Source organism: Urocampus carinirostris, chromosome 11 (assembly GCF_059441175.1).
Source record: "Urocampus carinirostris isolate Australia breed hairy pipefish chromosome 11, RoL_Ucar_1.0, whole genome shotgun sequence".
NCBI classification, from domain to species: Eukaryota; Metazoa; Chordata; class Actinopteri; order Syngnathiformes; family Syngnathidae; genus Urocampus; species Urocampus carinirostris.
The window spans coordinates 20,749,262-20,774,594 of NC_142359.1; the positions used below are offsets into that span (position 1 = coordinate 20,749,262).

Genomic DNA, 25,333 nt, shown 5'->3' on the forward strand with positions numbered 1-25,333 from the left:
CAGGCCGGTGTTTGGGTCATAGGGGGTTTTCTCCCCCCCACATGAAACAGATAGTTACTGGTTTCCGTGGTTAACAGTAGCAGGAGAAGCTTTGCTGATCGGGCTCAAGTACAGCACCTTCGTCATCTGGCTGCCGTTGTTTTTCCAGTGTAAAGCGTCATCTGGCTCTTTAGAAATGAGCTGGACCTGGATATTGACGAGTAGCGGCATGTGACAATACTGATGCCAGATCCTAAATCAACGGGGATTTTTTTTGAGCATTACATCGCACAATACGCATTGCATGACTTGTGGCTTTCATTTTTTTTGTAGGAAAGCAAACTTGGTGGCGGTTACGTTAGAATTGATTGCTTTTAGGACATATTAAAGCACAGTGTCAAATTCACTTCGGATCAGGCCACATAGTAGGAAAAAATATTCTCACAGGGAGCCGGTTGAGTAAATTAGATAGAAAGCGAGAGAAGGAAAGACAGAGAAGAAAGAGAGAGGGAAAGGAAGAAAAAAAGGGAGAAAGAGAGAATAAGATAATGATAAGCAGAGAAAGAAAAGGACAGAGAGAGGAAGAAAGAGAAAGAGTGAGAGGCAATACAACAATATTCTTTGAGAAAAACATTGCTTTAGCTGAGACAAGAGCTACTTTATATTACAGCAAGCTGTGACATCAGTAAACATTATACAGCACCTCACACTTAACAAGATAGTGTTCAGAAATGGCATTGGGATACGGTAACACTGTAACATTTGAGGCTACTACACCCCGCATCAGAACAAGGTCTGGAGTATTCCCATCTTTATGAGTGGGCACATAAACTATTTGATTTAAACCAAATGTATCAATCATTGATTTAAAAGCAACCACAAGTGAAGTAGATAAGGAGTTTATGTGAAAATTAAAATCACCAGGAATTACAACATTGTCCGCATGAGTTACTAGGTCTGTTGAAAGTTCCGAAAATTCATTCCCAAATATTTCAAAATCACGAAAACACTACTAGAGTAATACTTTAACACAAAATACTACTACAGTAATACTTTAACTCTAAATAGTACAACAGAAATATTACAACACAAATACTGCAAAAGACTATGATGGAAATACAGGAAAAAGATTACAAGAAAACTACAGAAAAACTACTATGGAGATTCCTCCAAAAGAATTCTACAGAAATACTACAAAAGTACCTCTACAGTAATACTATACTATAAAATACTACATCAGATATAGTATGACAGAAATGATACAAAATACTACAACAGAAATACAGTCCTACAAAAATATTACTACAGAAATATTATGACAGAAATTCTACAAAAATAGTACTAAAGTAATATTCAAAAAATACTAAAGAAAATTCTACAAAAATACTACTATGTAAATCATACAAAACTACTACATAAAACACTACAAAAACACTACAAGGGAAATAATTCTACAAAAATACTACAAAAATACCACTACAGTAATAAAATATAAAGGTACTACTACAGAAAAATTATGACAGAAATACCACAAAAAATCTACGACGGGAATATTATGACAGAAATACTACATGAGTAAACATACAATAATATTAAATTAATTCGACAGATATACTGCAAATATTCTACTACAGAAACACTACCACTGTAATACGACAAAAGTACTACAGAAATACTACAAAAATACTACCAAAATAAAACTATAGTAATAGAATGAAGAAGAATGAAGAAGAAAAAAAAAAAAGGTCAGCATTTATATAGCGCTTTTCAGGTCAATCCAAGACCTCCCAAAGCGCTTTACAATGTGCTTCACACTTACCCATTCACACACGCACACTCACACACCAATAGTGGCCATGCAGCCATGCAAGGCGCCAACCTGCTACTGCAGAGTTTCCTACAGGAACACTACCATGAAAATCCTACAAAAATACTATCAAACTAAAACTACACTAATACTATGAAATACTACAGAAGTATTACAAAATTCCAAATTGCAAAAAAATTTGCAAAATACTAAAGAAAATGCATATACAATAATACAATACTACAAAACGTTATATCGAGAGTAGTGCTTTAAACAAGGGCCACGTATATTATATTTCTTTAATAGCGAGGGTTATAGATAGACAGACAGACAGACAGACAGACAGACAGACAGACAGACAGACAGACAGACAGACAGACAGACAGACAGACAGATAGATAGATAGATAGATAGATAGATAGATAGATAGATAGATAGATAGATAGATAGATAGATAGATAGATAGATAGATAGATAGATAGATAGATTACATATTAGATAGATAGATAGATAGATTACATATTCGATAGATAGATAGATAGATAGATAGATAGATAGATAGATAGATAGATAGATAGATAGATAGATAGATAGATAGATAGATAGATAGATAGATAGATAGATAGATAGATAGATAGATAGATAGATAGATAGATAGATAGATAGATAGATAGATAGATAGATAGATAGATAGATAGATAGATAGATAGATAGATAGATAGATAGAATACATATTAGATAGATAGATAGATAGATAGATAGATAGATAGATAGATAGATAGATAGATAGATAGATAGATAGATAGATAGATAGATAGATAGATAGATAGATAGATAGATAGATAGATAGATAGATACTTTATTCATTTTAAAACCAATTTGAAGAAACTAACCACAACCCTTTAAAAACAAATCTAAAGAAACATGCATGTTGATATCTGCATGTATGTTTTTTTAGGATCGACCCCTTGGCCAAAAAGTTTAACCCAATAGGGCCACTCCAAATTCCTGCTTTAGAGGGTTGAATAACTACGTTGAGCAAATAAGTGAACAATAAGGACGTCGACTGACCTCTGCTGGCCAATATTTTGTAGTACAAGGATATTAGAGGCCTTTAAGGACCTCCGAAAATCAATGTGCAGAACAAGAGATTGAGGGAGTTAAATCATACAGTAGAAATTCACATAAATAGTTGAAAGGAAAACATACTTTGAGATGCCATTTGAACGCATTAAGTTGCCACATGAGCATAAGTAAACTGTTCTTCCTTTCTCGTTTTTTCTTTATTATATTTTATTGTATTCAATTTTTTTTCATTTTATTTAATTTTATTCTATGTGATTCTATTTTATTTTATTCTATTTTATTTAGTTCTTCATTCATTCCTCCTTTTTACCACAAACCTTTTTTCCTTACTTTTTTCCTTTGTCTCCTTTTCCATTTGAAATAAGAAAATTCTTGTGGTTTCATCACTTCGAGTCTCCAAAGTTTGCTTTCTTCCTTGTGCTTCGTAGCACTCATTTTCAGTTGCACTGTAAAAAACAGTGATAGATTACACAAGAATCCCTAAAAACGTATGTGAACCCTTTTCCTCATAAAATGTCATTACGACCGATGCGGATTGTAATTTGTGACGTATATTTCCAAAATATTTAAGGAGGTATTTTAAATGACAGTGCAGTAATCCCTTGTTTTTTGCCGGGGTTGCATTCCAAACAAGTCAAAACATGGAAACATTTATTAATTACCTATTAGTAACAGTCTAAAAATGTAACAACTACCGTAAAAACACATACCTACAGTAGAATGAACAGTCTTATACATAAAGACTGGAGGGCTTCTCCTTAAAATGGAAGAAAGTGATGTGGAGAGTGGCTGGCTAGCTGCACGCAAGCATCAGGATCCACGGATTAAGCCAAGTCTCCGTGATGGTCAAATAACGAGTCACGAATGTAGCAGTTTCCCACAAGTTGTAGCTCCAGGTCATCCATTCTATGTGTAAATGATCTGGCATTGGTGAGACACATGCTCAGCAGGGGTGGCTTGGGAGAGTTGTTACGTAGCCACAGCTTTTCCTTCCCGATCCGCCACCGCCTCAGTCTTTTCCCGGACCAGATAACCGGCTACGGCGCTCCTGGTGGTAATCAGCATTTTTTTGCGTTCTTCGGACTTTCGTAAGAGTCCAATTTTTTTGTTTCAACGCAACGAGCTGCTAAAAAATGCTGGACGACCTTCACGAGACATCCTAACTTTATCTGAGAACACTATAAAAGCCAATGTTGAACGTCTGGAACTTTGAAGCGTGTTCCCTTTTCGCCATATCTCCTCTCTGCGTATTTTTTGTGGCGACACCCAACGACGTTCTCTCCAAAACTGACAGCATACACCAGCCAATCATAGCCACCTACCCAACACACACAACTTGCCCCCCTGTAGCATTTGCTGTGTGTTGTCTTGTGCAGAAAAAAACAACTCTCTTATAAAACATTGAAATATTTATCTCTAAATATGAAAGGGCCAAACCATTATTTTTACATCCTTTTATTAAAACAGCACAATTAAAAGCAAGTTTGCAATATTGGTCATACAATGGTGGATATCTGGGGAAGAGGAGCACAATATGACTTCAGGGTAATGAGGCAGAACAGAGTCAAAATGACATCTAGAATAGGAAATCCAACCGGTCGACGGGTACAGACATTTTTTGTCACTAAATAAACAGGATGAAAAAAATGAAACAGCCGGGTTTTTTGGGGGGGAGGGATACGTCAGGGAGAAACCCCACAAAGAGAGCTTGTAACTTTGTTTTTGCATCATATCAAAAATATATATAATGGATCTATGACACTACACAAAGAGAAAGGACACACATACAGTAGTCAAATATGTACAGGTTGTATGTGAGTTGAATTTTGGAACATTATTTATATATACACAACGAATTTCTTCGCATTTTACCCCCCCTCCGCCCAAAAATAGTGCATTGCTCTCCCGAGACGTCCGCTGAATTACATATTCGATAACTTCATGGCGGCCGATATGACGGGGATTTACTGAGAAGTGCAGGAGACACCAAATAAATGTTGGAAATCCATGCTGGTAAGTAAATGTGAAGCATTAACAAAACTAGGAACCTTTTCCTCTTCTTTTTTTTCAAAATGTTTCCTTTAGCTAGTGTCTCTGGACTTTGGAGCTTTTGCTGTTCCCGGAGTCCTCGCAGTGGCGCTTGCTGCTCATGGAAGCGCCGCTCGAGTGATGCTCTATCCCTAAAAAGACAAGATTCAGGGTTAGAAATGTGAAAACACAACTGAATTGAATCAATAAGGTATAGCTTCTTACGTTCAATAGATTTGTACCAGGCCATTGTGGTTTAAAGGGACAGTGTGTATTAAGTAGCGCCTTCTGATTTCCCCCAGTCATTTAGGATCCAGCATTGTTCAACTCGCTTAGAAGTCAGCCTGTTATTTTATTTTATTTACAGAACTGTATATGTAAGGGAAATGATGGTCTAAATGTGCCTTTTATACTATATTCTATACTTTTATACCTAATATATACTTTTATACTATCTTTATACGTTTATATATTTATATTGCAGTGATTTTCAACCGCTAAACACTAATGTGCCGTGAGAGATAATCCAATGTCACTTATTAAAATGTAAAATTTTATAAAACACACACGGCGAAATACACAAACGAAAAGCCACAATCACCTACCTAAAAGGTGGAGAAGGCAAAAAAGAAACGCACGCTGTAAGGACAGCAGGTAAACTTAACCTACTCAGCTTTTGAAGGTCGAAGCACGCGACTCTGACAAAATAGTCACAAGGAACCCAGTAACAGGGTGAGCAAAGTTAAAATTTCTCCTAGCAGAAATGGTCGGTACGCAATGGCTGTTACTTACAATCAACGTCGGTTTCAGAGCTGCCTTACGTGTTGTGTTAATGATATACACCATGTTGAACGTGTTGTGTTACTTCAATGACGTCACATCTCTAGAGAAAACAAGCCAATGAGGTCTACTTTGAGACTAAATTTATCGAGTCCCCCCAGGACAATGACATAATATTTTCTGCAAATAGTATGTCATTGTCAAGTGTCTGTGCTGTAAAAACTGGGGGTATTATAAACTATATTGTAATTAAACATACTGTTCAGTGTCATTTTATAACATTTTTGGTTAGTGGTGTGCCACAAAATTTTTCCAATGTAAAAAAACCTGCCCTGGCACAAAAAAGGTTGAAAAACACTGTTCTATAGAAAACTCAAAAAGTGTGCAGTTATGTTTCCGAGTTGTTTTCAGGGGCGAGCACCTTCAAAGTAAAAATAATACGTTTACCAAGCCAAAAGAGTTTGTCTCCAAAAGAATTCGTCTCTACTTAAAAGCTACAACTTGGAGGCCACTGGTAAGCTCGGAGACTGTTTCTTCTCCAGGGCCATCACCACCCTAAACAAGAGCGCAAAATATCTTGTGACTTAATTTTTGTTTTGCTGCTAAATAGTATTGCACTATTGTTACGATGCAGTAGTCCTTATCGCACTGTTACAACTTTCGACAGTCTCTTGACCCACAGATCCCTTTACCGCCAGTGTTTTCAGGATACCACTTCCTGTTGTGGGTCTAGGGAGGTTACAGCCTGGCCGCAACAGTCCCTCTCACAGGATATTTTTTTGGGGGTAGGGGTTTGCTTCCCGACATTAAACAGATAGTACCGGTTTCCATGGATACCAGTAACAGGAGAAGACTGCTAATCCTACTCATTTACAGCACCTTCTTCATCTGGTCACTGTATAGTGTCCTTCTGCTTTTCAGAGGTGAGTGCGACGATATTGAAACCAGATCTTAAATCGCTGTAATGGTTTCCATGGTTACCTTTAGCGACGCCTACCAATCTGACATTCATGTTTTTTGTTGGGGAAACAAAATGGCGTCCTTTGCTTTTGTGACATATTTAAAGCACAGGCATATGTCTTTAAATCCTGCACTTTATTTAAGGTATTTGATTGTAAAAACAATCCTAATATCCAATATTTCAAGTCGCAGCAAAGTAAGATAAATAAATAATGACCAAAAGTTACATGAAAACTGACTAACTTAACGCTTAAATACTCTGTAAAAAATGCATAGTGCTCGCTTGAAATATTATACTTATAGGTAAAATTAATCTCACTGTATAAACAATTAGGCATGGATGTAATATCACGTAGTACATTAGTAAGAAAACTGCTGACCTACTGCACTTGCTCTGCACTACATTTGCTACACAGTAAATAGGCACAATATTTTTGCATATTTATTCAGTGTAAAGTCTTTATCATACGTTTACCCTGGAGTGCCATAGCTAATCTCGTTCCATACAATGTCTCACTACGTTTTTGCTAATCACAATGAAGAAGAATCAATTCAATGCTGATTCTAAGGGAATTCACCTTTCTGAAGAGCGGGGCTGTGGCGGCTGCCTTGAGGATAGCACATCATGCTGGAGCTGACGTAGCCTGGAAAAATACAGCAGCGTGAAGGACTACAACTCCTCGGGAACGCCATTTTTTTTTCTTAAGGGTCGGATTTTTCAGGTACCTTGCTGGTGCGTGGCCATGCCGGCTTGGGAATCGCCCTGCAAGTACATCATGACGTTGCTACCGCCTTGCCAGTCAGCTGGGGTTTGCCCCTGTAGAGGATAGCCTGGGAAGACAAAAATAACTTTGAGTTGAAATCTTTTCACAGTACACCATATTTGTTTGACCCCCTAAAATCTGATGTCATGCATGAAAATGGACTAGGGGTTAAAAAGGTGTGAAGCGTGCGAGAAAATATATTCCAGTACACAGTTCTTCAACTTAGCAACATATTGAGGTCTGTCGAGCCACACTGTGTTTCAGTGGTCTGCAGGAGGTCCCTCACACACACATACACCTTGGGGATATTGCACGAAACCAAGTTAAAGGAAATAAGCCTGTGAAGGTTTGTTATTAGGCTGAATTTAGCCTCAAGTCGGTTGCATGAATGAAGGTTAAATTTAGCTCGGCTCAGTTACTGTAATGATTTATTCTCTACAGCTAAACTGCTCCTGACCAGGCTAACTACTAGGCTATGATTACCCCCAGAGAGTTTAGATTCCTGGCTCCTCCGTGTTATATGGTGAAGTGACCTTGGGCAAGACACTGAATCCTTAATGTCCTCAATAAGCAGGTAGGTGCCTTTGCATGGCTGACCCCCTATTGGTGTGTGATTGTGTGTGTGAATGGGTAAGTGTGAAGCACATTGTAAAGCGCTTTGGAAAGTTTTCGTTGACTTGAAATGCAGACCATTTACATCTGGCAACTCGGCTATCTATCGTGAGAGAAATTAATGGGTTTTATAGCATTTCCATGGACTTTCTTGATATGTTGCATTATTAATATTACCCTGCATTGAAATGTGACATGTAGGCTATATTTTCATTTCCTTAACCTCTGTTGATGTAATAATTGCAAAAGTTGTTTTTTTTAGCCATTCATGTAGTCAATGTATTGCTGTCAGGCATGTGTTTTATTGCCATGCCAATGGAGAATGCTTGTCAAATGACCATCGGAGCATGACTGCAGTTTATGAGATTTTTAAAGGGACGCAAAAACTTGCAAATATGGTGTCACTGGAGTCTTCAACAAGTGTAATATATATATATATATATATATATATATATATATATATATATATAGTATTTCCATTGTAGTATTTTTAAGTATTTTTGTACTTTTGTTGTATTTCGATAGTAGATGTTTTCATTGTACATCTGTAGAATTTTTGTCGCATTTCCATTGTAGTATTTATGTCATATTTCTTTAGTATTTTTGTAATATAACTGTAATTGTTTTTTGTAGTGTTTTTGGAGTAAATAACTCTGAAGTAGTATTTTGTAATTTAGTATAACTGTAGTAGTATTTTTGTAGTATTTTCAGAACATAAGCTAAATAATACATGAGGTCCCCGTTTTTAAGAACTAAGTATTTTTGAGTGAACACACAAAGTGACAATGTTGGGACCAAAAAAAGTGAACCACTCTCGGGGCCCCCTAGTGGTTGCGTGCCCAAAGTAGCCACTTAGCTCGCTTATGCCATGACTCACGTTATACCCCTGCACCCTCAAAACCCTAAATCTACACAATTCCTGTACGTCACCCTTTTTGACTTCAAAACGAGGATTATTGCCAAAAGGAGAGATATTTTCAAGCCTGCTATATTCAGAAAGCATGAAAAATAAAGCGATTTACCGGAAGATGTGGCAGTGGGTGCAGCTGCAACGTGAGGAGTTTCCACATAGTATCCCATCCCGTCTGACGAAGGTTTATTGTTTCCATTGGATGTGGAAGGAACGGACGCAAGGAGACCTGCAGGATCATAAAAAAAGGTTAAAACGAAATAAGCGCGATGATCATAGTTGTTGGTTGTCAATGAATTTTGTACAATTTGACAGTCTCTGAATCGACTCCTTGGCTTTTGGGAGTAAATTCATTTCATATGAACAGTGGTGTTCCATCTGTGGTACTGGGGGCACTTTTAAGTGATTTGCTCAGACTAAAAATTTCTATTCCATACGTGCGACCTCTTCTTGTGGTGTCTCAAGTTTTTTTTCCGTTTTTTCCTTGCCCTTATGGTGGTTTCAGATCAGGGGATGTTGTCATGGTGGTCTGTGGAGCCTTTTGAGACGTTTTGTGATGAAAGGACATATAAAAAATGTGACTTGGCGTGTATACTGAAAACATTTTCTCTGCGGGCAAATATATTGAACTTTTGCAACAAAATCAATTTTCTTCAAAAGAGGCTATATAAGGCTTTTCAGGTACCAGTTTTTCCAGATTGAAAAAAAACTATTCTAATGTGCTTTACAATTTCTTTTTTCTTTTTTCCATCTATGTTATTTAAGGAAATCAAACTTTTTGGGATATTTTTACCTGCCAACAGATCTTTTGTTTTGTATCTATGTATGGTTTGTTAATGACACATCCGTTGCACCCTGGTCATCCTTTTGATTTGATATTATACTGTAATTATTTTATATTTTATTTGTAATTTTATTGTTTGTTAATGCAACATCCATTTTGGCCTGGTCATCCTGGAACGGGGATTAACTCATGTACACTCTTTTTTCAAGGTTTTTCCGTTTTCGAGTTTTTCCTTGCCCTCATGTAGGTTTTAGAGCAGGGGATGTTGTAATAATAGTCTGTAGTTTGTAATAATCTGTGGGGCCCTTTGAGACTCCTTGTGCTTAAGGGCTATACAAATAAACATAACTTGATTTAAGTAGTATTTTTAACGATTTTCTGTTCATTTTTTTAAGAGACCAAAAACATTTAGGCTTGCATTTGCTATGATGTGGACTGAACTCAGTATGATTAAAGCGACAGTGTGTATTAATTAGTGCCTCCTAGTGGTAAAAAAAAAGAACATTGTCTATTGAAAATACAATAGATTAAAACAAACAAGCAAAAATACAAGAACTAGAATATAAAAACTTTTTTTTTAAAACACCTAGGTTGAGAAATTAGCATTTTTTTCCTTTCAAATTATTAGCCTCACCAAAAGAGAGGTGACATAATTTTTTGCAGTCTTACAGTGACCCAAACCAAATACATCACAAAAAGCTTGGCAAAAAAAAAAAAATGGTGCGGTTTGGTCACTTGGAGTCTTCCTAGTTTATATTCTTCCTTGTGCTCCTTAAGCACTCGTTTTCAGTTGCACAACACAATAAAACCACATTAGTGGTCAAATAATACACTCTGTCCCTCTAATGTTCAGCCCGTTTGTGTTACTATAGATATGAATGCATTAGCATTGTGCAATTCATACCGAGGCCCCTGTAGCAGGACAGTTGCTGGTAGATCTGTTTCATGCGTTCGATGTTGAGGCGACTGGCTTCGGCGTGGTGCACCATGGGTTTGGGGTAGTGCACGCCCACAATACAGCGTGCAGCCTTTTGCACCGCTTCCGGCGCGTTCCACGGGTCGTAGATGTATTTGGCCGGGAAGCCTCGCAACACGGGCAAGTAGCGGCGGATGTAGTCGCCGTTAGGGTCGGTGCGGCGACCGAAAACCACGGGGCAGTAGCAGTGGAAGAACTGCTGGAAGAAGGAGCTGCAGGAGAGCCACATCCAGCTGCCGGCGTTTACACTCCAGTCAGCATCTAGAAGTAGCTCTTCGAACACCTGAGAACACACGAAAACAATCATTCGAGCAACTATTGGACTGCCTTTAGTTTAGGGGTGTCAAGCTCAGTTTACCTCAAGGGCCACATGGTAGAAAAAACGGGGAAGACAAACTAGTAAATTAATGGCAAGGAAAGTGTGCCTTAGCTATAGGGCTGCAACAACTAGTCGAAAAGTCGAAAGCACTTTTCAGACACAGAAAGGCAACTCAAAGTGCTGTAAAAAAGCATTCAATACACAAAATGTTATATAAAAGGTTGCCTGCAAAGCCAAGAGGTAAGCAGGTTTAAAGCGAGGCAGTTCTGGTATCCATGCAATCAAGTTTAGAGGTTGGATTGTTTGTGGCTTTTTTTTTAGCACGCAAAAAAACGCATCAATCATTATTTAACAAAAGGAAAAAAACATCCGACGAAATACTCGCATTCTCCTCCGTTGTTGCCTCTTTTTTTTTCACTTTATTAAAAAGTATCTTACATATTTGCAGGTGTATAGCATACTTTAGTATGTATTTCTGTTTATTGTTAGGCGATTGAGAAAAACTTTTTTTTATGTTTTCTGTTATACAATATTCTGTCGTTTTGTGCACTATTTTTCTATCAGTCCGAAAATATACAGTGTATTTAAAAAAAAATCAGATTTATGGATATATCCAAAAAAATCGAGCGATCCATCCATCATTAATGTAGTCAATAGTTGCAGGCCTACTAAGATCAAATGCTTTTGGAGGCTCACAATTAATTCATTATTGAAGGATGTAATGATCTCAAAAATATTTTTTGAAGTGGGGGGGTCTCCTAAGTATTTTGTTTTTTTCACTAAAATTGTATAAAATGTAGTGTTTATAAAGTGTACTTTGTAAAAACAAACAAACAAAACAAAACAACAATTGAATTTATTTCTACTACAGTTTATTTAACTCAGGGAAACTCGTGCCAAAAAGTGGCCAAAACAGCATATAAACATGAATTAAACTATAATGACTATAAAATGATTTAAAAATCTTGCTTTTGTTTTTTTATGAATAGATAAACTTGAATATGATTACTTTGCTGTTAGAGATCATATGTATTACAGGAAAGAGCTAAAGCTTCTTTAAACTTCTGCAAATACACCCAGGTGCTATTTTTAACATAATATTTTTTGTATTGCCTAAAAACAGCATGTCTGTGACATTTATTTGGAGTAAAGTATTATCGGGATGGGTTTCCTCGATGTTCTCTGGTTGATTACTGGTAGTCCAGCTATAATGGGTACATTGCGAGTGGCGCCTGGCTTTAGCGACATCAGGTGAAAATATTTAATTGATGCATTACAATTTTCTCTTGTGCTTCACTCAGTAATGTCTTTCGGGTCACATAAAATTATGAGGATATGAGTTTGTCACACATTCCCTAGATTCTCTTAATGTGAGGATTAAATATGGTTTGAAATCAGTTGTAATTGGGAACAACAACTTTACATAGTAGACTAATACGATGGAAACTGAAAATGACCGTATCCTGCCTGTTACCTAGTATAGCCTTTTGTGTCTTTATGATGGAGTTTCATTTTTTTTCCCTTTTTATCCATTTGAAGTGTCTGCAATTGTCACTTCCTGAAAATGAACCCTTCAAATCCAAGTGGCAGACTTCCTGTGTATTTCCCAGCCCTGCCACTTGAGATTGTTTTTTTAAGATCTACTCAAGATAGATTTCTTTATTTTTCCCTATTTCATTATACGATTCTTTAATAATTCAGTAGACATTGAAAAACAAAACAAAACATCATTTAAAAAATATGTATGTCATCTGTACCACTGATGGTTTAATGGTAAAGTGTCGGTGCTTTCACCCATGCGAGCCGGGTTCGATCCCCGATTTTAATCAGCGATACTTAACGACTGATTCATCATTTTTGTATTTTTTTTGTATTTAAATTTGAAGAAGTGAATAGTTGGACACCGTTTGATCTCGTCTTGTAAATTGTTCCAGTTTGTCTCCACACACAGACACACACATACTTTTCGAGGTGGTTCTCACCTCTGGGATTATGAATTCACTACAGCCCCTTAAATCATAATTTCCCTCTTTCCGAATGAATAATTGACGGATGTTTTCTGGCACTATGTTTTTGTTGACCTTAAATAGTAGTTGTGCAGTGAAAAATTTAACTAAATCATCTAATTTTGATGATTTGGACTGCAGGAATAAAATGCTCTATTAAAAGCTGTAAGAGTATCAAGAACTCAAACTTTATAGACGAATAAACAAGGCAGCTCTTACTATAGTCTTAATTTCATGCGCCCTATTGTTCGATGAGCCCTATGTATGAAAATAATATGACATAAGACTATTTTGTGGTGGTGCGCCATATATTCCAGTGCGACTTATAGTGCGGAGATTACGGTATGTAAAAAAACATGGGAACCAAAGTAAGATTTGTTCCAAAAAAGGTGAAATTGTCTCGGCTTACCTTCATGCCCTCTTCCCAGCTGATCCACAAGTCCCCTCGGGTAAGAAAGCAGGCCACGGCGTGCCGGGCAAGGTGGTGGATCCAACCCTCCTGACGCAATTGCGTCATGATGGCGTCGATCCAGGGGAAGCCGGTGCGTCCTTCGGCCCATTTGGCGAGCGCCTCGGCGTTGCGATCCCACGGGATTTGAACGCAGATGGGGTTGCTCTCCATCTTGTCGAAGCACGGGTTGTTGGTGGCTGCCGTGTAGAAGAACTCGCGCCAAAGCAGTTGGCCGTACAGCGACAGTGGCGGCGAGCTGTTCTTCTTCACCTTTGGTCCGGAAGGAGAGTTTCAAAGTTTAAAGCATTGCACTTTCAGAAATGTAACTCCCGTTTGCTATTTTGACGATTATGCAATGTTCAAGTAATTATCACTGCTAGCCAATAATGTTACTGTTTGATTTCCACACCCTTAAGGGTGGATATGCTTTTATAACCTAAGAGAATTAATAAAAAGTAAAGGGCTAATGGGAAGACGTTTAGAGTAGACTGGAAATGTTCTTATTTTGAGGATTTTTGTACAGTCTTCTCCTGTTCTCCTTGCAAGTTCAAAACCAGCAGATGTATTGTCTCCCTATTTTGAGTGATAACTAAACTATAAACTTATCAATTGCCTTTTTATCTATTTGATTTCTCAGTATTTTTGTTGATTTGTTTCCCTTCAACATTTGTCTGAATACTTCTAAGTAAATATTAGTAAGTAATAATTGTTTTAGTTGTGATAAACCATTTTTCATTCCTGTTTTTTATAAATTCGATTCAAACTGGAGTGATTTTTCAGTAAAATATGTGTCTGAGTCTGATACTTACAACTTTGGCCAGTCTCTAAGCACTAACTAGTAAATGGTCTTGCCCATTTATCCTGACATACTATTATCTCAATTTTCTTTTCAGTCTTTATCGTGTGTTCATCTTGTATATCCTGGAGTGCCATGTCTAATCTTGTTGTAAACAATGTTCACTACATTGTTATCAATGGCAATAAAGACGATTTCATTCCATTAACTGCCTGATCAATTGGTGTTTGGCAAAAAGTCAGTAACAGATTTCTTGGTGATTGACTCCTAATTGTTTAGTGGTTGTCTCTATCTTTACATAACAGTTGTCACAAAACCAAACATTTTATTTATAGAAATCTACCCAACGTTTCCCACCTCATCGGGAGCGGAAGCATTCCATACCTTTCTGTAGAGGTCAGTGAGTTTAAAGTAGAAGAGACGGCAGGAGAGGCATCCGAAACGTAGGTAAGGGCTGAGGCCAGTGGGGCTGGCAAGGAGGGAATTGGCATTCATGCGAGGGCGCTCAAAGTTGGCCACCCAGGCCTGAGGAAACAAATAAAAACCGGGAGTTTGTTTAGAAAACCGCCCTTTAAATGTAATTTTATCAATTTGAATTGTGACCAACCTTCCTCTCCAAGTGCCTCTCGAGTCTTGTGAGAGCTTCGGATTCCCCTCCGGGCCAAACGGCCGATGATAAGCCCTCGGTATCGAAACCTGAGAGGAGAACATCAAAAGTTAGCGCGCTAATCTATACACTGATGCTCCTCCATTTTAGAGCTGCAACTATTAGTCAACGTTGTCGTCATAAATCGATAATGGAGTGCATTGTCAACTAATGTCGCCAAACCATGTTTTCCCAACAGAGAGAGGCCCCTCTACATGAATCTCTGATTGAATACCCAGGCGCAATTAACCAATAGCATCAACATCAATTATGCATATCAAAACTTGGAAAGTTTGAGAATTTTAGCCGGGATGCGACCAATAAAAAAAATACTTGCTAAGTTTGCGAAGCAGACTTTGGGTATCATGCTGGTAGATCGGTGACAAAAAAACACGTCGGACTGTTGTATGGAATGGAGTCTGACTCGCCTCAGTAAGATTAAGGTGAGCCATTACGGTTTTGATGACATACATCGTTCATTTCATACGCATATAGTAGGCTTTGTAAGAGAGATTGCGCGTCATGCCAGATTGTGCCTGAAGATTGTATTTGAAAATAAATCCATGCAGTCTAAAGAACAAATGTCAATTGTTAAAACTTAGCAAACGGCAGTTGTTTGATTTCACAATGTTGAGAATCATTATGTTGTTTTGTTACATAATTTGCAGTTGATCACGCAAAGTCCTTCACAAAATATTTAACTCTATTCTTCTACTGCTGCAAATGTGCCTCTTCTTGGTTTACAGGCATAAAAATGTTCACCTGATATTGATTTATTATTCATTTACTGTCCCTATAAATAGACAGAGGTTTATTTATACATTTATGTCTCAACTGTAACCTTGTGGGCAGGGCACCCAAAGACTGGGAGGTCCCTGGTTCGAGCCTCGGCCCAGTTGCACCTAAGACTTTCAACATTGGTACCCGTTGCCTCCCTGCTTGGCATTAGGGGGTTTAATTGGGGGGTTTGGTCACCAAATGACTCCCAACAACATGTCTGTTGGGTTGAGCGAGGGGGCTGGGAATCTCCTTCTTTGTATCAATCTCCCAGAAAGAGGCAAGAATGTGACCGTGTTCTTGACTCTAGCCACCTCCCACTAGGGTGATATGGCTCTGGTACATACTGTCCATACAGACATGTCTCACTGATTGAGCACAGTGCCTAATTGTTTTTAGTTTTGTATTTCATTTCTGGATGAATCCAGAGTATGTTCAATATAAGATGTATTTTCATTGTACCTTGTATTATTTGCCACTTAATTAATCAATGCTAAATTCAAGAGAAAAATCATAAATATCAGATTATTCCACAAATTGTTTCAATAATTGTCGAATTGCAGCCCCAGTCCAGTTCCCTTCTACTGACCCAGTTCCTCCAGGGACGGCACCCCGAATTTGTCGTCATGGTCGTCTGAGAGGGGCGTGTTGCATTTGCCCATCACGTCGGCAGTAATGAACTCGGCCGGCACCTCCACGGCGTCCATGCGGCTGATTAAGGTCTGGAAGCGCTTGTAGGTGAGCGGCGACTGACCGCCGTTCAACTCGATGATCCTGAAGTGCAAAATTATAATTTAACAATGGTCCAATAATGACTGAACATTTTGAGGGTTTGTCGTTGCTCACTTGTCAAGGTCATAGAGGGTGTGCGAGATGCGCACCATCACCTCCACGCCGGCTTCAGAAGCCAGCTTCTTGATTGCTGCATCCCGCTCTTTTCCGAAAGGTTCCGAGTCGTACTCGTAAGATAGGCGGGATATTTTCCACTCCTGGGGAGTCAAGACGATGAATAACTCGTTCGCTGACTTTGACAGCTCAAGATTTATTTTATGTGGGATGACAGTTGAGAAAATCCCCAAAACCTGATCCCCAAACTAGATGAATGAGTAATCCATAATAAAATAGTAATAATTAAAAAACATACACAGCATGCAAAGTGCTTGAATTTTTTTGTAAATACTGGTTTGGTTGCTGCTATTAAATAAACACAACTTGTATGCAGAAGTGAGCATCTGAAATACAGTATTCCCTCGTTTTTCGAGGGGTTTGAGTTCCAAAAACGTACCGCCATTGTCAAAACCTGTATTTATTTATTTATTTGATACGCTACAATACATTGAACCAGCGAACCAACCCAAAATACAGGCTCAATTAGTTGTCATACAAATAAAAGTACAGACGCTCCCCTACTTACAAACATTCGACTTACACAAAACGGTAGATACGATCATTTTCTTTGGGATGTCGAAAAATACCTGGACATTGTTAGATTTTGTATTGTGTGCACCTTTTTCCGAGTAGAGGACATTACTGTAGTGCATTTTCCCGCCGCTACCGGCGTGTGGTGCTGTTAGAGGGCACCCAGCATCCACACTGAAGAAGAAATCCGGCTTCTACTTCCTGGTTCGTGTGTAATCTTAACAATGAGTACTGCATCGCTAGCGCGCTAAGAACTTTGACGTTTTTATTGTTTAATATCATCCATATAATATGGTTGGTGTAAAGTGTAAAGAAGAGGCGAGCTGTTTCTTTTGAAACAAAAGTGGAATAAGAAAGCTTGATGCGGTTGAGAAAATGGTCAGAATGCTTTTTTTTGCCCATCTTTTACCATGAAGGAGGACCTTCTACCAAAAGTAAGTTAAACTTAACTTTATTTATCTTTATAGAGCAGATTATTTTATGAAATGTTTATATTTTAGTGCAAAACAATACAAGTTACTTATACAAGCCTTAAACATACTCATATAAACCATAAACATACAAAATAAAGCACTGAAGCAACTTACTAACAAATTCAACTTACGATCGTCCGGAACCTAACTCGTTCTTAGGTAGGGCAGCGTCTGTACTGTACTTTGTGAATTTTCATTATTTATTTATTCTTACAAAAAAACTTTTGTAAAGTTAAATTAGAATTTAAAAAATAATCTTCCTGCTTTATTGCACAACTTTAATGATTAAGGACACGATCCACTTGACTTCACGTGACACTTTCTCACCATCATGTGGAAGTTATGGAAAACTGCATCTACTTTCCAGTCAGCAACCCAAAGTGTTGAAAGAGCCATATTGAACCAACAAAATAAATGTCTATAGCCCCAAAAAATTATAAGCTATATAGAGAAGGAAACACATACTGTGTCTATATTCAGTGGAAAACGTAAGGAATGTGTCATTTTTTTCTCTTTATTTTTAATTACAATACATTTTTGAAAAAGCACCAGGGAGCCACTGGAGAGCGCCAAAGATCCGCACCTAATTCATGCAGAAAAATCCCAAAAATATTTTTAAAATTCCCCAAAATAGAGGGTCTACGTTATCTGTCTTCCTTAAGTAGTGCCGAGGTATCGGATTTGAGAATGTATCGATAGATACAAAATTAAATTGATCATTCCTTTCTTCCCTGCCCTTTTGCCAATTTTTCTAAACCAATGAGTTTTCCCACCTGTTTATCTATGTATATTTATAAACAGTCAATTTGAACATTCATTTTTATATAAATGGAAAAATATCCAAACATGAATGGAACTGCAATAATCAGCAGCGTTCTATGAGTCTTTACCAGTTGCTAAATTGACAGTAGCGATAAAATCGTCAGAAACAAAAGTAATAGGCAGTATTTTAGGGTATTTAGCAAAATAATATCAATATAGTTCTGTAATATAGTCGTTTTACAGGTCATAGTAGAAAGCGGCGAATGTTTCTTTGTTTTATCGCTTTATACCAGCTTTTCACAAACGCACCTTGAAGAGCCTTGGAAAAACATCTGTGGGCTGGCCCCGGATGACAAACAGACGGGAGTTGAGCTTGCGAAGGTTCGAGTCCAGGTCCTCCAGACTCTGCAGCAGGAATCTACGGAAAGGGACAGAGGTCAGAATAGCCACCTTGCACCCTTTCCTCCCGATGTTCGCAATGAATCATAGTTGTGAACACGCGAGCTCACTCACATGAACGCACAGGTGTGTTGGATCTGTGTGGGAGGCGGAAAAACAAATTTGTACAACACTCGGAGTAAGCGGCACTCATACGAGCTTCCCGTGCTGTTTCCGTGGATACGAAACTTGGCTATGCGGAAACCCTTTGCTTTGGGGTTTTCCGTAAGATTAGAACTAAGAGAGGTACCATAAAACTGGGACAACAAAGCGTATGTGATTAAAAGATGTATGATCAAATTTAAGAACAAAACTCAATTTTGTCTCTGTAAAAGCTTTACCACATTTTAAGCTGCAGGCTTAAACAGCCATGAAAATGAAATAATTCACGTCCGTTTCTTACATTTTAAGGCCAACTGCGCCGTGCCCCCGCAATCCTGACTGCGTCGTTTCCAGTTCTGCTCGGAGTGGTTTTCCGTCACGTGTTTTTGGATAATGAGAACTTTCAAGATGGCGATTGCAAAAATGACCACATATTTACTACAGCGCCAAAAGGAAACGCAAATAAGGGCTGCGTCATGTAAAATCTGAGCCTCGTATTTCTAGACGACAGCGCCAGGGCAACCATACTGAGATTAGTGCCAGATTGCAACACAGAAGTGGGGTTTTGTGTTGTTGTCATTGATGGTTGCCACGGTAATGGACCAAATTGCATTTGGTTGTTATCGTTCCTTGACAATTCAAGGGAACTTGAGCAACCTGACAAGGATTCAGATGATACAGAAAGTGTAGCATTTTTGATGGATGGCTTCCGATGCTGTTCAATTCAGCTACAGTTTATGAAGGATTTGATTTGTGGCTGAAAAAGTTGAAATATTGCAAGTACGTTTTAAATATTGAATAAAGTACTGTCCAACCTCCGGTTTTGCTCCTCTTATGTGTTATAGGAACAGTGTTGGCAAAAACATGGACTCATTTCTCTAAGAGGACGTCATAAATATTACCAGATCTCACTGCAGTGTTTTGTATTTAGAGAGACTGTGTTGTGGAAAAGAGCAGCTCGCCGTTTTTCTTGGTGCCGCCACAGAAAAAGAAAAAAACTGCACCGTATTTGAAGCTGCAGTTTTTAAAATGTAGCTTAAAAGTAGCTTGCGTCTTATAGCCAAGAATTCATGGTATATCGTTTACAGAGACAAAACGCTTACAGGTGTAATTATGGTGTCATAGAAATAGTATTAAATACGAATTTCATGGCAAATTCCAAATCCCAAGCATACTTTTAAGACTTTGGGAAAAATTATTTTAATTGTATTTGCCAGGTTAACTTTTTTCCGTATTCTGCTCTTTAAGATGGTTAAAAATGGGGTCCTTGCGAAGAATTAGGTCACAACCAGGGCAGAGGGAGGAGTGAAGGGGGTGAACTAACACACTGACCCATTTATGTAACACCATTATGATTGCGAGGTTCACCTTGAGGGTTCAATTGCTGAGGTGTACAATAAAATGTCCTCTCATTCGGGGGCCGAGGTGATCTATTCACGCATGACAAAAGCGTCTGCGTCAGCGGTTGCATAACAAAACATGGAAGTGCATGTTACATGCTTGCGTGGAACACCCCTGTTACCCCCTTTTAACCTGGACTTCACTTTCAACCAGGCTATCACTTTAACACCTCAAGTCATTGAATACATGCCTCTGCCTGACCAATTCCCTTGAATAATGTTATCACTCAAATGTAGAAAAATCAGCTGCCATTTTTTTTTAACCCATTCTTACACTTTCCTTAAATCAGGGATTTTGGCTGAAGGTGTCTAAAGAATTCTTCGCATGGAAGCTAATTAAACAATCTATGATCACTGATGGGACATTTTATGATGAAAACCCACAGATCAAACGGTAAACACCAGAAAATGCTATCCAAGCCAAGAGCGATGTGATTGAGTGAGCATTCATTCTACACACATAGCTCCTTCTCATTTTCAGAATGCAGTGACATTTTACAAAATAACTCTGTCTGCTCCCACATTGTTTTCGAACCATTGTATGAAGGTCAAAATGAGTCTCAATTGTCTTAAGTAACTGCGGGAGAGAGACACATTTGAAGTAGTATTGATTGATATGGGACACAGGTATGATTATTATTTCATGGATTTTATAAAATCATCAAGCTTTTGTCTAGACAGCAGTTTTAGTGGTTTTATTTTATTTTCAAATATATGATGTGACCCCAAAGAACCCTAAATATTTTGCTTTCTTGGCTCTTTCAATCAAAAAGTTTCATGACCCCTACCTTAAAGTGACACTGTAATACAGGGGTCACCAACCTTTTTGAAGCTGAGAGCTACTTCTTGTTACTGATTGGTCTCTCACATCAAGAAATACATTCCACTTTGACCGGCCAGGACGTCAAAGAATATCAACACTATATTTCAGTCAGGTAGGTTACACAAGATATGAAAACAAAGCTGACTTGGCCTATTGGTTTCGCTGACTCATTTGCTTTCCCAGAAATAGTTTGGCCAGATCACAATATTTCACAAACAACCAGGTAGGTCACTCTAGAGGTGAAAATGCCCTCCCCAAAACTGCCTCAGCACTTTTAATTTGTTGACACAGCAGTTTTTCTGCAAAAATATTCCCTTCTTCCAGGCCACAACAACATGCAAAGCAAAAACAAAGACAGAAATGAGAAAACAAAAGAAGAAAGAATACAATAAAAGGGGGAAAAATTAGAATAAGAAAGAAAACAGTAACTGTTTTGACTTCGAGTGGATGTATCTGTTTAAAGGCAACTTCAAACTGACAATGTTATTGTAAAACTCCATTATAATGACTTAATGTTTGAAATGGAACAACTCAGGGTAAACTGTATTTAAAATGCCAATGCTAGCTTAGGGATTACCTCATGTGCGGTCCCTTCTCAGCGTTTCTTCATTTACTTATGTTGAGGTTTTTGAGTTTTTCCTAACCCTCATGTTGGTTTTAGATCAGGGGATGGTGTCGTAATAGTCTGTGGTTCGTAATAATCTATTGTCCGTGCAGTACTTTGATATGCCTTGTGATTAAGGGCTATACAAATAAACATGGCTACTATTTTGCTACATTTCTAAAATACCTTATGTCATTACTATGTTGTTACTATGCCTTTACCAGGCTGTAATTCTTATAAGTTAAGGAGACCACCCAAACACCATGTCAGTTAGAAATCAAATTTACAAGAAAATTGCAATCACCCAATAACTGGTGACTTCTTTCAGAACCTACTCAGTTGTTTTCAGGGGGCTACCTGGGGCCCATGGGCATCACATTTGAGAGCAAGATGGAGGAAAAATAGGCTAGCTCCCTCTAGGTGAGCCACATGGTATGAATATAAACACACATTTCTCAAAAAACGACCTTTGAAAAAAGTGCCCATTTATGTAATAGTTTATGTAAAACTTAGTCTGCTGTTAAACTGTCAGGATTAGAGTTTAGTTCGATCAGATTATTACATTCGTGTTTTATCTTTTTTTAAAATGTACGGTTAAGTTTACCTTTCTTCTAGTTCAAAAAGTTTTAGTAGTGTAGAAGTTTGTCAGAGTCAAGACCCATGAGAAGGTTTTCTTCGGCCCCTAAGAGGATCTTGATTCATTTCTGTATCATACACTAGGAAACGTTGAATTTGATTTCAGTGTGATTTACTTGTACTTTCACTTTATTTATTTGTAGTAATGAGAATAAAATTTGTTTTTTTTTCATTCACTTCAGAATAACCAAATTCCTTCCCACGATGCCCTTCTCATTGTTCCAATCTGAAACTTGTGCGTTTTGTAAAGATTTTGAAAAGTCAATTGCACCACGGACTGGTTTAAAGTATGACAATATTCTCGTGGCCTGGACTGATGATAAAATCAACAATTCAGTACTGTGACCTAAAAATGGAAGATGATAAGACCTAAAGCCTTTGTTGTTTGTATCCCAAGTGGTCTAGAGGAAATGATCCGGCACACAGCATTTAGGTTCAATTCCTGTTGCATCCGATGTTATGCAATTGTGACCAGTGATAAATTAAGACCGATCTAACGTGCAACGGGGTTCGTACACCTTTTTTTCATGGTGGAATGAAGCACTTTTAAGGACATTTAAGGACAATTTTATAATTTCTCCATTACCATTAAAAGGAAAAAAATCCAGTGTAAATTGTGTATTTTGCATAGCCACAGATATATCTGTGATTTACATATGCAATTTTTAATCTTGCACGTGCATTTATCATAACATATAATATTTAGATCTTGACTAAACCGCGAATAAATTCGTTTTTTAGATGAATCTCTCCCCCTATAGGCGTTGGGTAAAATGACAGTAATATCTAGCTTGCATTTTCAGTTGCAGGAAGTTCTTCCCGTTAGAATTTACTGGGAAATGCTACCATAATTCTTTGCATGGCCTATACATATCCATAAATGTGTAATCCTTGCACTTGGCTGCGGCTGCTTCGACTCGCTACAACGGGTCAGGTGTATCGACATTTCGTTCTGTGTACATTGTTACAAAGAATGACAATACAAAGGAAATTATTATTATTATTACTAATACTCATTTCAAGTGGCCTGTTTGGGTGTAGCATGCACCTGTTCTCTTGTCCGCAACCAGTAGGGAGCGATGACGCTACGGGTGTGTGAGAATAGGTGAAGTGTGAAGTGCATTGAAAAGCACTTTGGAGGTCCTTAGTGACTAGTAAAGCACTACATAAGGACAGTCCATTTCCCATTCACAGGACTATGACATACAAACTAATGCATGCTGCATTTTATTATTATTATTATTATTATTATTATTATTATTATTATTATTATTATTACTTTATCCCGAGGGAAAAAGAAACGCAATGGCAAAGCAAAGCCACAAAATGAGCTGTGTCGCTGCCATTTTTAAATCGATTTGTTGAGAAATATGGCAACAATTTCAAGCATTTACAAGTAGTTTATCCATGAATCAAGCACTTTTCAATCCTTGAGAACACAACATTTAAGTTTTGCAGAATTTCAAGCACCCGTGTAAACCCTGGTGTAACCTAATTCCACGTGCCTTATCGTCTGGTGCGCCTTATAGTGCAGAAAATACGGTATATTGAATGGTTTAACCAAGTAATTTACTCATGCTGAGTTTTTTTTTAGTTTTTCCTTGCTCAAATGTAGGTTCCAGATAATGGGATGTTTTAATTGTGGCCCTTAGAGACTTGCTGTGATTAAGGGCTGTACAAATAAATGTGACTTGAAATAAATAGTTGCAACTGAATGTGCATGCACGTGTGTGTTTGTATATGGAGGTCTCACCTCCACCTGTTGATGCCCACGTTGGACGAGCCTGCAAACCAAGGGTCGAGGATGTAGATGCAGCGGACGGTGTCGGCCCCAAGCAGGGACTCCTTCAGGGATGGATTGTCGTGGAGCCGCAAGCCCTTCCTGAACCAGTGGATCGTATTCACGACCATCACTCAAGAGGATGAAGACGTCAAGCTTGGAAAATGGTTCCTTATTTGTTGTTGTTTTTTCCCTCCTTGATCCGACTTATTTATACGAACAGAAATCCAGGCACGATAATAACACAAAAACAAAATAAAAGAAAAATAATTGCAAAAAATTCTTGGAATACGAAGGCCGGAGTTGTGTTGGAGTTAACCTTGCTCTAATAAAACCTTTTCCATCGTGACGAAAAATTTGGAACGTGTCAGAATCTTAACCATTTGGCCCTTAAAAATCTGCGCACTCCACCGCAACGTGACAGGCAATTCGGCGGGTGCTAGGACCTTGCGCGGCTGAGAAAGCAGGCAGCCTCGTTGTATAACTTGTTTTTCAAAAACGGTAAAAAACACGAAAAAAAACTGAAGATATGGGTTTTGTTTACGCAGATGTTAAACAGTAAGCCATAATCGTAAACAAGAGATGCGTTAACGTGTTTGCAATCGCCCACAACAATATTTCCTCACAACACGGGGGGAAAGCTGGTTATGTAAATACACGTAGCAACAGCGATTCAAATGGAAAAACAGCGCTAGATCGCAACGCAAATGTACACTTATCTCCTTTAAATGTCTCCGGAATATTCCAGCCTCGCATCCAAGATATTTGAAAAAAGTATTTTTGTTGGTTTGAAGACTAAACTTGCTACGCAACGTCCATGAGCATCAACTCAGTCCTCGCGCCGCACCTTCTGTCTCGTCCCCGCCTTCCTGATGACGCACGTAGATTCGACGCATGTGATTGGTCAATGGCGCCCCCATCCAAGTCACGTTCCCACAGCGTGGTTTTCCTACTGGAGAACACGAGAGAAGGTTCACAGTCATGTAACAGTTCTGCTGATGACGTCATATGACCCAATTACCGTCGTGTTAAAATCTATTTTATTTTGTATTTTACTTTTTCCACATCGTAACATGAATTTTAGCAATGTATTTATAAATTCTTATGTATGTATCTTAGTTGTCCCAGGCGGTCAGAATTTTGGGTTCAGAACATGTTATGCAAAGCGCAGAATTTTAGAATAGAATAGAACGCCTTTATTGTCATTACACGAAG

General features: G+C 38.2%; 1 protein-coding gene across 1 annotated transcript; it reads right to left on the reverse strand.

Annotated features, from left to right (window-relative positions):
* Nucleotides 1–4,310: 4,310 nt before the first annotated feature.
* On the reverse strand, nucleotides 4,311–24,992 carry cry1a (cryptochrome circadian regulator 1a). Its single transcript, XM_088348485.1, has 12 exons — nucleotides 24,092–24,992; nucleotides 18,645–18,753; nucleotides 16,528–16,670; nucleotides 16,271–16,455; nucleotides 14,866–14,954; nucleotides 14,643–14,783; nucleotides 13,421–13,732; nucleotides 10,615–10,969; nucleotides 9,039–9,155; nucleotides 7,367–7,471; nucleotides 7,219–7,284; nucleotides 4,311–5,052 (listed from the first exon to the last, which is right to left on the reverse strand). The coding sequence occupies exons 1-12, from the start codon at nucleotides 24,247–24,249 to the stop codon at nucleotides 4,958–4,960; spliced, it is 1,875 nt and encodes a 624-aa protein (XP_088204611.1). The 5' UTR covers nucleotides 24,250–24,992; the 3' UTR covers nucleotides 4,311–4,957.
* Nucleotides 24,993–25,333: the final 341 nt, after the last annotated feature.

Coding starts and splice junctions, on each gene's coding strand:
- cry1a (XM_088348485.1), bottom strand. CDS start 24,249: ATGGTCGTGAATACGATCCACTGGTTCAGGAAGGGCTTGCGGCTCCAC. Junction 14,955..16,270: donor GCCGTCCCTGGAGGAACTGG/GTCAGTAGAAGG, acceptor TTCTCCTCTCAG/GTTTCGATACCGAGGGCTTA. Junction 7,285..7,366: donor CATGGCCACGCACCAGCAAG/GTACCTGAAAAA, acceptor GTATTTTTCCAG/GCTACGTCAGCTCCAGCATG.